This window comes from Excalfactoria chinensis, chromosome 3 (assembly GCF_039878825.1).
Source record: "Excalfactoria chinensis isolate bCotChi1 chromosome 3, bCotChi1.hap2, whole genome shotgun sequence".
Taxonomy (NCBI): Eukaryota; Metazoa; Chordata; class Aves; order Galliformes; family Phasianidae; genus Excalfactoria; species Excalfactoria chinensis.
In genome coordinates, this window is record NC_092827.1 from 45,035,964 (window position 1) to 45,049,046 (window position 13,083).

Below are 13,083 nucleotides of genomic sequence, written 5' to 3' on the forward strand. Positions count from 1 at the left end.
TTCAAAAGTGATAAGTTTTGCAACAACTCTATCGTGCCCTTTCTTGCCTTCACATTTGTGTCTCATTTGTAGGTTCTGAAACAACATTTGCTGCTGGGGAATGTATTTTCCATGACCGCCCTTTTATTTATTTATTTATATTTTAAACTAATTCTGTGTTGTTTTTAATGCAGCCTGGAAGCTGTTGCTGAGTTCGACTTTCTCACTCCTTCCTCTGCATGATCCTCTCCATGTGCACGGACCCATTCCTGGCAGTCAGTGAGGCACTCCCAGGGACGGGCATCCTGAAACGCCGCCTAATCACCACGGCTCGTCTCTGGGACTCACGAGCTAATCACGCGCTCTGATTTACCACACCAGTGACCCACCAGCGCTGTGCATCCCCGGGCTCGCGGCTCAGAGCCTGCATAATCCCGGGCGAGCCGCTCGGAGCGCTGGCACCCCTCGGCTCACGGCTCCCCCCGCACACTCCTAACCCGACCCGGAGGTCCCGGCTCGGCGGCACCCGGCCCTGCCGGAGCTGAGCTGGGAGCGGCGGGCCGAGAGGGGGTGGCGGGAGGAGGAGGCGCCGGGCGCGGCAGCCCAATGGGAGCAGAGGCGCTTCCAGTCCTCCCGCTTCCTCTCCCCACCCCCGGGCCGGGCGGGAGGCAGCGCTGCACCCGGCGGGCAGAGCGCGGCCCCTTCTCCGCCTCCGCGGCAACACCTGCGGGGAGGGGGATGCCGTTGGGCGGCCCCCCCCCAGGGCTGGCAGGCGGGCCGGGCCCGGGGCCGCCCCTTCGAGTACGAGAGGAAGAGAAAGGAGCTGGAGGGAAGCGGGGAAGTTGTGTCTCGGCGGGAGCCGGAGCCATGAGCCCCGCCGGGGGGGCGCGGGCCGCCCCCTCGCTGCTGTTCTCTCTGCTGTTGGCGGCCTCAGCCCCTCTCTGGTTGCAGGCGGAGAAGATGGGTGAGTGCGGGCGGAACGGGCGGCTTGGGGGAGTCCCCGTGACCGCGGCTCGGAGCTCGAGCTGCTCCGGGGCTGCGTGGAGTCGACCTGGCTAATCCGCGACGGGTTTATCCGCGTGTCTGAGTAGCTGCGGGATTACAGCGGTACCCAGCCTTGCGATGAGCGAATCCCACTGCTTTCTTAATCTCTAGTTAATTAGGGTGGTGGGGTCGCTCGGTTGGTTTGAAATCACGTAAGTAGAGGAAAGTCCCCGGCAAGTTGTAGGCACGGGGCTGGAAGCGGCTCCTGCAGACACCTGGGCGCCCTCTGCCGCCCCGGCCCCGCTCCGCTCCGCCCCGCCCTGCCCAGGACGGCGATGTGGGGCCGCTGGGTGCCCGGGGCTGTCGCCCCTTCCCGCAGCTGGATGCAGGCAACGCCGCTCAGTGCTGCCCTTCTGAGAGCAGCAGTCCGCTCTGGCCGAAAAGAATTTCCTAGGAGTTTTAGGAGGGCCTTGTTATCTCTTGCGGTGGTGCAGTTTAGTGAAGTGAGGGTCTCGGTGCTATGTCTCTTAGCATGTGTTTTTATGCATCTCGCTCTTGAGCTTCCTGTGTGAATTACAGCTGACTTCTGCTGAGGAATTGCAACCTTATGGCCGTGGAACTGCCCGGCCTAATGTATCCACCCTAGAGGAGTTCACGGACAGCTCCTGCTAATGCAGTGCTGGGAGTTAGGAAACATGGTGGTCTTGACAGTGCCTTTTGGGTCAGTGGATAGTCCCCATATCCATGTTCCTGATGGGCTTCCAGCCCCAACACTGTGGTTTAGTGTCATAGCCAGGCAGAAGTACTTTGGCAGATTTGTTATCATCTTTTTCATAACCTTGTAGTGATGGAGATTTGTGGTGTGGTTCTCCATCGAGGGGAAGATTTGGTATGAGTTGTGTGGCCTTCCTTAGCAGCTTCATGCAAGAGCTTCCCTTTTTCATGAAATGTTGCTTTTCTCACCTCAGTGTTTCCCAGTTTTGAGACTCCAACTTGATGTGCTCCATGAAAAAGATAAAGCGTATTACTTTCTTCAACTCCCCTCTTTCCATCAATGTTCATTTGTCACTTTTTTTCACCAGTGTTTTGTTGTCATGACCTCACAAAATTGATGGAAGTAATGACCTGTGCAGGGATTTCTATGTGTTTTCAATGCATGCTGTGGTGCTAAGTTTTAATTAAACATGACTTCAGTTCCTTGTCTGTATTCCAAAACTGAGTGCTAAGGGCACTTATGTTGTACTTACATTCTTCCATCAAGTAAACAGCACAGAAGCATGAAGAAATAATATATTTTCCTCGTTCATCTTTGAGATGGGCACAAATTCACAGGAAAGACAGCCTAGCATTTAGAAAGGGGAAGACTTGGCTGAACTCTTCCCTTCCTCCCCAGGGGGTAGTTATTCTATTTGTTTGTTTATTGATATTGTTCCGTAAATTCAAAGCTAAGTGTTCTGCAGGAGCGCCCATGGAGAAAGGAGATAAGGATAAGTAGATACAAACTTCCTGTCACGCGAGCTTCTTGACTTAAAAGTTGTGATGGAATGAGAAGTGATGGATTGAATCAGGCTCAAGCTGCAGCTAATTCTGAGTCTTGTCACCACCACTGGCATGTCCCACCAGCTGGCTCACAGGAAGATGCACAGGTTTAAATATATTGATTTAAAAATACTCATTCAAAAGAAAAGAAAAAAAAAATGTAGTGTGGCCTTCTGTCTTCTTATGAGCTGGCTGTGCAGTCTGCTTTTCTCACAACCAGCTTGCCTTCCTTTTCAGCCTGTGCCAAGGGATGCTACAGTACAAGGATGAGGCTGCCACTGTATCTTCTATCAAGTCAGGGAAAGGTCATTTTTCCACTGTGCTGTTTGTTGAGTCATAGCATGGCTTGTATTCAGGTGACTTTACAGCGCCTGGGTAACAGCTCTTGAAAGCCTGTTGAGGACGTGTTGTCTGAGGACATCTATGAAACATGGCGTTTGGTCACTCATCAAATGATGACAAGTCTGAATGGCTGGGGAACTGATTTAAATCAAAACATATCATAAACTTAGTGGTCTCCCCTGGGGACAAATACCACAGTTGTGGCTGTGCATTGAATAACTTGGAGATGTCTATTAAAAGGGAAAAGAAGAACCTTATAATTCTGCTGTATGCTTAACTCCTCTTGTAATTTCAGTGGCCAGTTCTGGGCTGACCGCTGCAGAATAGGCCTCATCCCCACCTGTCCAGACTCACGCAGCCTTGCCTGTCCTGGTGGTCTTTCCCAAGGTGTCTTTCCTGGAGGTCAAGGTCAATGCAGGCCTGAACTCGTTGCCTTTGCTCCTCATCATTCTCTAGTTCTTCTAGTCTCACTGAGCAGGATGCTGAGCGACGTGATTTTGGGTAGTAGATATCTAAACTGGAGTTGAATCTGAGTCTTCCCTCTTCAGAGCTTTGAGTAATCTTCCATTGCTTTTCTTAACCAGATTCTGGCCAGTAGGACTTCAGTCTGTGTGTTGATTATTTGTAGGAAGGAGAATGAGGAATGGGGATTTCACCCTATTAAGTGCGAGACTGAATTTGCCACTCTCACAAATTCATGCTCATTTTCTTTTCACTTCAAATAAAGCACAGCAGTGAAACAAATTAGATTTGCGGATCAGCATCCAAATGTGAACTTGTTCTGTTTTATATCCGGGTCTGGTTGCAGTTCCATCCAACGCCCAGATTTTTCTCTTAAGTAGGAAGAATTTATGAGCAGTAGACCCTTAAACATTTTGGGGCAAGGCTGTTGTTTAGTGTGATAACAGTATATGCAGTAATTATGAGAGAATGTGCCTGTTCTCAGAGGCTTGTACAGAACACATACTGGGGAATATTGGTGCGATAATGCTAATCCAGCCTGTGTACCCATTCCCAGCAGTTTGCAGTGCAGATAGAGATGAATCTTACACGCACACTCCACATCCTCCACAGTTTCTGAATATAACCAATGGGTAGTTTTTTCAGTTTGTTTGCATTTTGTCCTTATGTCTGCTTCCTTCCTTGGCTCCCGTAGCGTTGTGTTGTGAGTGCCGACTGGAATTGCTAAAGACAGAGGCAACAGTTTTCCAGTTGCACTTGATAAGCACAGTGTATACCCACCACAAGAGAACTGCCATGTTTTCAGTTGCACAGACTTTGCTATAAATAGCTCTAAGCCCTTTATATGTACTTCTCTTTAGGTTAGCAGAGGACATATTTCAAATGAAATCAGTGACAGGGAGGCCGCTGGGAGTCTCACTGACAAAGGAGGGAGAAAAAGATGCTCTTTCCTGAGTTATCTGCACATGCACGTAATGTGAATGATTTTTCATACATCATTTGTTATTTACTTATGTAAAAATACGTTCACTTATATTTGTCCAAAGCTTTCATCCTTAGTCCACTGGATTACACATAGAAATACCTAAAATGCCCTCTCAAAGCTGTTCTGGGTATCAGAAGTGCTACAGCATGGAAGGCCTGTCTGAGACACCCCACTGTGCAGAGAAGTGTGATCCTGAGCAATGGTGTATGCTAAACTCCTCGGCACAGACAGAGCCAAGGTGTGGGGCTGGCTGTACCGCATCCGAGGCGTGCTCCTGTGGCATGTACTCATCAACACATACGTTTGCACCATCTGTTAAGAATTAAACAAGCCAGATAGAATCAAAATAAAATCCTTCTTACTGGATTTGGTGGAATGGTGTTTTGTAGCCCAACTATCTGCAGTTTGAAAAAAACAAAAAAACAAAAACAAAACATCAGTGCATAGGAATAACCACACAGCTTCCCCAGGAGGTTTAATTACCATTACCACAGCGATTAGGGAACTCTAAACTGGGACAGCGTACTGGTGAAGTTAAATAAATAATAATAAGGAAAATGGTGTCCTGACTAGTTTTAAGACTATGTAGGTATCTCTGGTTTTGCTTGCAGAATAAATTAAGAACTAATTAAATTTCATTTTGTCTGTGAAAATTTTGTTAGAGCTGAAGCCGCATTTCTGAAGTTGGCTGGATGAAGGGAGGCTGCTGCTAGTTATGGATTTTTTTTTTACACTGTCTAGTTAAGCCTGGGGGCTGAGAGAGTTATACAAAAGAAATATCAGGTTCCTTCCCTCTCTGCCCATCAGTTCTCTGGGCAGAACCAGGACATGTCCCTCAGGAGTTCTCCAAGAAGTGGAGGTTCAGTCTGGTGATGGTGGGGCTTTCTCCCTGAACAGCATTCCCAGCCCCACAGAGTTCTTGCTTATTATTTCCATCTCCCTATTGGGCTATGTTTGCTGCTAGTGCAGCCCATGGTATCTCTCAGTGTGGAAGAGAAAGGACAATTGTTTTCAGCCCATCCATCTTTGCTCATCTCCAAGGGGCTCTGATAAAGGTGTTTTTGAACCTGAAGAATGACAGGAGAAACAATGGAGAAGGCAGAGCAGGGCAAGGGAAGAAACACAGATCCATGGTATCCTCCATAAGCAGCAGCTTCATTTTTGTATTTCCTGTCACGTTTGGGCTTGAGCTGCTACTATTGTTGCAGTGATTTCACCGTGCAGTTACAGGTCTGTTGTGTTATTCTTCCACCCCAGGTTTAGTAGAGCTCCAAACCATTGTTTCTTCCTTCAGCTGCTGCAGAAACTTTGTTTCCATCACAGCTTTGATCTATGATGTTCAAGTTTCTGGCGCTCCCACCACAAACACTCAACAGTATTGGATTTCAGTCTAACACTTTGACATTAAAGCTGAAGTCATGTTGATGTCATCTTCCAGATGTTCATGTCTACTGAATTTAAATTGTGTTTGTTTGTTTTATTTCATATTACAAAAACACGTGGGAAATTCTGGATGCGATCCCTCTTGCCGTACAAAGGCCTGTGTGTCCTGTGAGAAATCAAACAACCTTTTTCTTTGTGGTGCCATGAGGAGAGGCCTAAAACACTGGGAACATAGGTGGGCTTCTTCACCTCTCCAAACAGAATGGCTTTGTTATGCAGCTGAGCCTTGTTGTTGCAGCTGGAGTAGCTGTGCAGAATAGGGATGTGCAACCTCTCCTTGAAAAAGCTTACATCTGTTTTACTCTGGTGCATTCCCTTTCTGTGTTGGTGGATTGCTTTCACTTAACAGTTAGTTATGCTTCCTGTGCAAAATGAGCTTGGGACATAAATAAGTCCACTGTATCCTTCCACTATAGGAAAATGTATTTTAACCTGTAAAGTATATTCAGAGACCCTGAGAGTTCTCCTCCACTGTGAGGACTTCACAGAAAGGTCCATGGCTAACACCAAGTTATTGCCCTCCCTACCATCTCAGCATACTTCCAAAGCCAGGGTTTTGTTTTATCGTAGGTTTCCTGTGTCAGGGAAGGGGAAATTGCAGTTGAAATGCTTGGGAGACAAAGGCTTTGTGCTCCTGCTGAAGGCTTTAAAACAGAATCTCAGCAGGTAAGCTGTAATGCAAAGTGTTGTGTTCACGCGATGAGAACCTGGGTGGTAATAATGTTTTCCAACCTGAATGAGTAGTCATCACTTGCTGATCGATTATCAATTTATCACAGGTGGAAGAAGCTTAGTTGAACATGTATCTGAGAAGATACTGATTTTTCAGGAAGTGCAAATGCTTGTACTTTGAGAGTAAACCTCCTGGTTTTCAGGAGAAATTCAGTCTTTGTGTTCTCTAGGTATAAAGTGGAATTATATTGTATCAAAATAAATTAGTAGCTGAGGAGCCATGATAAAGAATTCACTCTTACAATGAGTGAAAAACTGTGTAGAAACAATGCGAGGTTCATAATCGGCAACACAACCAATCATGTAGTACTTAAGTTAAACTGTGGCTGATGGCACTTTTTTGATTTGAAATCTCTCTCCCACTAGCTAGATGTAACCACAACAAACCACAGTGACCACAATATTTCATGTCTTTCTTAGACTGTGTGTGTATCCCTCTGGTCAGTGCTGTGGTGTAGTGAGTACCAGGCAGGCTGATGGCATGGGAATACTGAACTGAAGGAAGGCATTTTTTTTACCTTCAGTGTTCCAGGTTAGAAGCCTGCTGGTGTACATCTTTGAGTGCGTGGGTGTCTCTTAGTTCAGTTCATTTTTGCTTCCATTATTACCGGAAGCATAGAGAACTGCTGGTTGTTAAGGCTGCAGTATTTATGATAGAAAGACCTGGTTTCCTAGAAGTTAGGTTGGCTGAGTCAAAAAGCAAAACAGAAAGTTGAGTCTTGTGAATTAATGACAATTGATGTTTCCTTCACAAAACAATGAATTTTCTCATGAAATATTTATCTTACGGATAACGTAGGGCTTGCATAATTTTCTTCAACAAAAAGGTGTGCTTCCTGTTGTCCTTTCAGTTACATCTCACAACAAATCACATACTCAATCCCGTCATACAGAGAGATGGGGGGGGGGGAAGCATATGTGTGATTTGCTGGTAAGCCAGGACAGATTTGATTTCAAGAGAAGAGACCAGCCTTAACTGTTGGTAATTGACAGTCTTTCCTGGCTTGTGTCACACTAACGAGGGAATTACATGGTAAAAACACAAGGCAAGGGGGTTCATCCTATCATGTTCAGACATTTCCCAAATTAAAGTTGTTTTGAAATCTTGCCTTCCCACCTGCTACCTTAACAGGAACTGCTTCAGCCTTTCCTTAAACTCAAGTCTCCATATTTTCTGTCCCTGTGAGTTTGCCAGTCCTTTCCATGGCTGTGAATATTCCTATTCCTGTGCCACCCAATAATCGAGTTTGGCCCTGAGCTTGCAGCATATGTTTCCCACACAGCGCCTATTCAGTGCAATATACTTTAAGTTAATCTCCAGTAAAACGTATCAAAGAGAAAACCTGGGAAAAAAAAACAGATGGAGAAAGTAGAGCAAGCAATTTGCATATATATATGATATGTCTCTCAGTTAAGATTAGCTTTTCCTACTTTGCCTGAAAAGCTCTTGATAGAAATCCCACTACATGTTTGTCCCAAATAAGGGGAACCTGGAGGTGCCCTAATAGCAGAATGAGCCATCAAGCCCATGGGGCTCCATTTCACATTGCTGAGATGCTCTTGACAGGACACTCCCACCGTCACCTTTATGGCACTGGAGCTCCACCATGGCCTTCCCAGTAGCATGATCCCCTTCCCCTTACTAACTGCCTTCCAAGGTTTCTCCCAAGGGTGCAGCTACAGCCAGAAAACCAAGTGTTTGTATATTCACAGCACCTTCTCAACACCACTGCAATGGAGGGATGTGCACCTTGACGTGGATTTGAAAGGAGGAAGATACCTGATGGGGAAAACAAATTCAACCTCCGTTTTTGCAGAATAGGGATGTTATACTTGCAGTTCCTCTGGAATGTCCATATATTTGTAAATCCATTCTCACATCTGTTCCCAAAAACACACAGGCTGATAAATGTAGAGGTGACAAGTCACAGCAATATGTCACATTGTAAAAGAACGGCATTGATAAATATTAAATGCAACTACACAGTGAATAAATAAATAAGTAAATTCTTTATTGTTGTAGCAGTTAGGAAGGCATAGAGAAGTTTTCTCACACCCACAGCCTCAAGATTGCTGTATTTAGAATGCTGAAAAGCAAATTCCAGTTCTGAAGCTTGCTTCTCTGTAGAACTACATTTGGATATTCTGCCTAAGTCCTGGAAGCGGTGCCTCAAGCCTGCTTATTTTTGACGTGTACTCCAGTACTGTCTGTCTTTCACAGATTGTGATGAAACCAGATAGCTATCATGAAAAGACAAGACAAACTTAGTTTGCTACTACTTCTGAGTATTCAACAGAAGCAAAGTGAGAGAACTACGTGATGCTATTTAAAGTCGTGTATAAAGCTTGCCCCTTACACATTGCAGGATCTTGTTCAATCCAGAATTCAGCAGCTTCTTAATTCTGTGCCCTCATAAATAATTCAGAGGAAAGGGACTACCAAGGCTGTACCTGCTGTTCTCTTTCTGGCTCTGTGATTTCTATGGCAATCTAAATAGTCTTGTCACTCATTCTCATACCGATGCACTCAGGTGTTGCTAGGCTTCATCGCGACACCAGTCCCCAAGATGTATATACAGAGGAGATGGTTGGTTTCCAGAAGGTTAAATGATGGAGTGGCAAAATTAATCTAGTCTGTATGGACACAGAGAAACTGGAAGGGTTTCGGTGTATGGTGTTCTGGATCATATTTGTGCTACTATAATTGAGGCTTATTCTACTTCTGTGATCCTGAATGCAGAGTGTAAAGTTGACTCTTCAGTGTAACATAGATTCCTGTTGGTGGAAGAAGCTGTTCAATGTGAGATTTCTGCTTTCTTTTTTTACAGTTTAGCAGTTAAATAAATGAGAATTCGGATCTTACGATATTTTCATCTTTGCAAACTTCTGCAACACTGCAGTGAAGGCTTCCAGAGTTGTTTGTGGCAGTCCGGTGAAGTAAATGCCTTTGATGTCAGTGCAGCTATAAGGATTTCCCTGGCTGCTGCCATATATATGCATCCCTTAGGTATTGCTAAAAAGCTCTTTGATTTTGAAAAATGGTAATACAGTTGGAAGCTACCTTGCTAGATAAGGAACATAAAAAGGACTCTGTGTGTTTGGTTTCTCTTCATATATGTACTTGATGGTGGAAACCCTACTGGTTACCTCAGTGACTTCCTAAGTGCTCAAGGCAGGGCATTCCTAGATGTAACTGCAGGCAAGCCCTGGGGAAAGCCAACCCCCAACCCTGCCAAATGGCTGGGGAGGTGGTCACAGCCTAACATGGGATAGAAATCTGTGATTTATAGAATCTCTTTGGAACCATCTTGAGAACATTTGCTGCGCTCTCATTGCTACTTTAAGAGAGACATTGTAGTAAATAACGACAATGAGGAAGAGGAAAAAAACACATTGTTTGGCCTCCTACTCTTTTCGCATCGCTTTGAAGTTGGTAAGTAAATAATTTGGGCTACGAAATCAGCACTCTACAATGTCCCTTTGTTTCTTTCATTGCTCTACCTTACCTTCCTGCCCTCTGCTCCCTCCCAGCACTCCCCACCTCCTGCATGTTTGGCTTTGGCAGCAAATCAGGCGTTGTGACAGTTGGGGTGCAGGGGTTAAAATGTTTCCTGGGGACCCTACGGAGTCAAACAAATGAGAGTTCAATTCAAACAAAAAGTTTATATCATCATTATTTATTTTTCCATTTGCAGGAGGGCATACTGCAAAGTGGGGGACTTGTTTTCTTGAAAATGTATTAGTATATTAGTACTCATTAGGAAAACTGTAGTAGTTGGGTTTTTTTGTATTTTGGATTGTGGACTTGCATTAATTTCCAGTAGTTTCATCATTTAAAAAATATTCTTTGCAGTTTCCACAAAGTGCTGTAAAGAACTGAAAGCTGGACTTTTGAAAAACACTGCTGTGGGTTTATGTACTCTCTTACACAAAGGGCCTGGCCAGCTGCTCAGCTAATGTGAACGGCATCTGAGAATATGGAATATGATGTGGAGGACTGGTGTGACACTGCCCTTCATTTTTGTTAGCCACTTGAGCCCGCTGCCAGGAAAAGGAAAGAGATCTGAGATTTGGTCATGCTCTGGAAAAGCAACAGTTTTAGGTCCTGATCACTTGGTGACTTCTCTCTTTCATTACAATGGTGCAACAAAAACCTAGTGCTCCTCACCAGGTTAGCTGGTAGAAAGGTTAGAAGGTGAGCCACTGAATGCTGTGTTTTAATCACATGAAGCAGTGGAAGCACAAACCCATTTAGTGTGCAGCATGCGTTATTCTTTTGGCGACCAAGGTCATAGAAACTGTATGAAGACCTAAATTTAGAGTTATCAGTCCATGACAGTGGACTTAGATGGCACCTGTAAAAAAACATCTTGGTTTTCCCCATGTCTTTTCTCCTGCCCCATGTGATCAAAGAAGGCACAAGTGTCTGATTGGAAAAGTCTTAATTTATTTGTTTGGCGTTAGTCTGTTTTTATGCATAACTCTTCTTTCAGAAATGGGTGCAGAGCTCTTTCGTAACAGTTATTACTTTATCTTTGAATGAGCTGGAGTTACTACATTGGGGGAGAGATGTGAGTGATGAGATGAATTCATGTTTTTGCTGGGGATTATCAGCAAAACTTTTTGTTCAGTGCAGTGTCATTTTCTTTGCTTTGTCCACATCCTCCTGCAGCTATAGCCTTTTAGAAAGCACTCACTATTGGCTGAATCCAGAACATAGGATCTGGCAGACAAGCTCTGTGCTCTCAGGAATAGGAGGACAGCAGGCTGGCAGCTCTCTGCTCAGGCCTCTGTGCAGGCAGAGAAATGTTGTCCCAGTTACCTCCATGCAGGCAGGCTGGTATCCAGACAGGAGGAATGGGGCAGAGAGGGAAATATGGTGCTGGGGTGCCTCATGGTTTGGGAAAGCAGCCATGGCTGAAGGCGGAGTGGCAGTGGGAGCTGGTAACCAGCCGAGAAATGCTCGTACCCAGATGATGGTGGAGTGTGGGGGACCGGCTGTGTGCCTGAGCATGCTTGGATATAACACGTATTTAGCACTGGAGTGAGGCCAAGCCTGATATTAATTGCTTAGTAAACGTGAGTCAGAAGGATGAAAAAGGCAGCTGCTTTCTGCCAGGATATTGTAGCAGTGCTTTTGAAAACACGCTTTGATATCATGCCTTGTAACCATTTTGTAGTTGGCAATATAAACATTGTTCAGTAAAAGCTGCAGTACGTGAGAGATTCTGTAGCAGTTATGTGAGAACAGTCTCTTCCTTAGGGGAGAGTACCCTGCTGTAAAGCCAGGGGTGGGCAAGCACAGGGGTGCAAGCTTAGGGCTTGGCCTGTGAGCTGGCTGTGGGAGGTTGCAGGAGTAATGAGGCAGCCACCCAGGTAGTACTGGATAGCAGGAGGGTACTGTGAAGAACTGGAGCTATTTCCAGTAAGATCCAGATCTGCTGCTTCTGAGACCACTCCTGTTTTGTGAAAGCTGTCCCCTTCTGAGCCATAGTATGTGTGGGGGGGGATATTCCTGTGAGTAGCTCACGTGCTTGTTTGTGGGTGCAGGTTTTATCACCTACATCCCACCATGTGCCAGCCACAGTGGCCAGGTCAAATCCATGGCTGCCCAGGGATACCTCCTTTACCCTGCCCTACACAAATCAACCACACAGGAATTCAAGTGATGGTAATGGCAACCCCCCACTGATATGTGCCCTCATCCTTTCCACACGGGCAGTTGCATGATCCATGCCCTGGTGACCTCTAGTGAGACCCAGACTGGGCTTTACTCATAAGCATTTCTCTCAGCAAATACAAGGGGGTATCAGGGAGCCCAGCTTCTGTTGCAGAGGTGCTGGCTGTGGCTCAGCCCAGATATTTTCACCCTCTTCCACAGGAGACTGTTTTTATCTCGGTGGTAAAAAATCTTATTTCCAGTGTTGTGTGATCCCCCATGCAGCCTGAGTGTAGGCCAATGGGCCCTCAATGCAGTGGCTGCAATCTTGATCTCTGTTCAAATGTCCATGAGAATGCAGTTTGCAAAGTACGTCTGATGTGCTTTTAGTAACTCCTGGTGATAAGCAGAGTCTTTATGAAATCTATGCATGTTTTGGTTTTCTGGCTGGTGAATACCTTCTGCTAAAATATTTTGTTTAGCTTCGATCAAGTGGGAAGCCATGAAACTGGGATGTCTGTGGCAAGACCATTGACTGCTTCCCAATAGGGTGCTAAAAAGCAGCTTCTAAAAGCAAAGCTAAATAAAAACTTAGTGTTAAATACACCTACTTCCATTCACAAGACCTGTGCCTATAGGGAAGAAGAATGTGATATGAGGAACTTAAGCCATTGCATGTAAAACTCAGTGTATTCGAGGTTTGGTCAATGCATTTCTATTAAAAACAAAATTTCATGTAGCAAATAGCAATAAAACCTAAACTAATAATAGGCTTGTTTACATTTTTTTATTGGAAAAGATGAAGAAAGCACGTATTTTCAATTCCTTCCAATTACCTCAAGTTTTGAGCCTTTGATAAACAGTAAGTTATATTCATTTTATTTCAAATTTTTTTTTCTTTTTTTCTTTTTTTAACTAAATGTAGTCATTAAATGTCTTTGAATGAATTATCTGAACC

At 45.0% G+C, this 13,083-nt stretch overlaps 1 protein-coding gene across 3 annotated transcripts in view; it reads left to right on the forward strand.

The window, feature by feature from the left end:
- Window positions 1–498: 498 nt before the first annotated feature.
- DCBLD1 (discoidin, CUB and LCCL domain containing 1) overlaps window positions 499–13,083 on the forward strand; it is a 46,433-nt gene continuing 33,848 nt past the window's right edge. The window contains exons 1-2 of one of the 3 annotated variants that reach the window (XM_072332943.1): window positions 808–943; window positions 6,305–6,400. Coding sequence is in view for 2 of the 3 variants with exons in the window: in XM_072332942.1 (XP_072189043.1) it covers window positions 586–943 (358 nt within the window). In the remaining variant the exon portion in view is untranslated. Of the gene's footprint in view, window positions 944–6,304; window positions 6,401–13,083 lie in introns of all 3 variants that reach the window. The other 2 variants (XM_072332942.1, XM_072332944.1) reach the window with 2 other exon arrangements.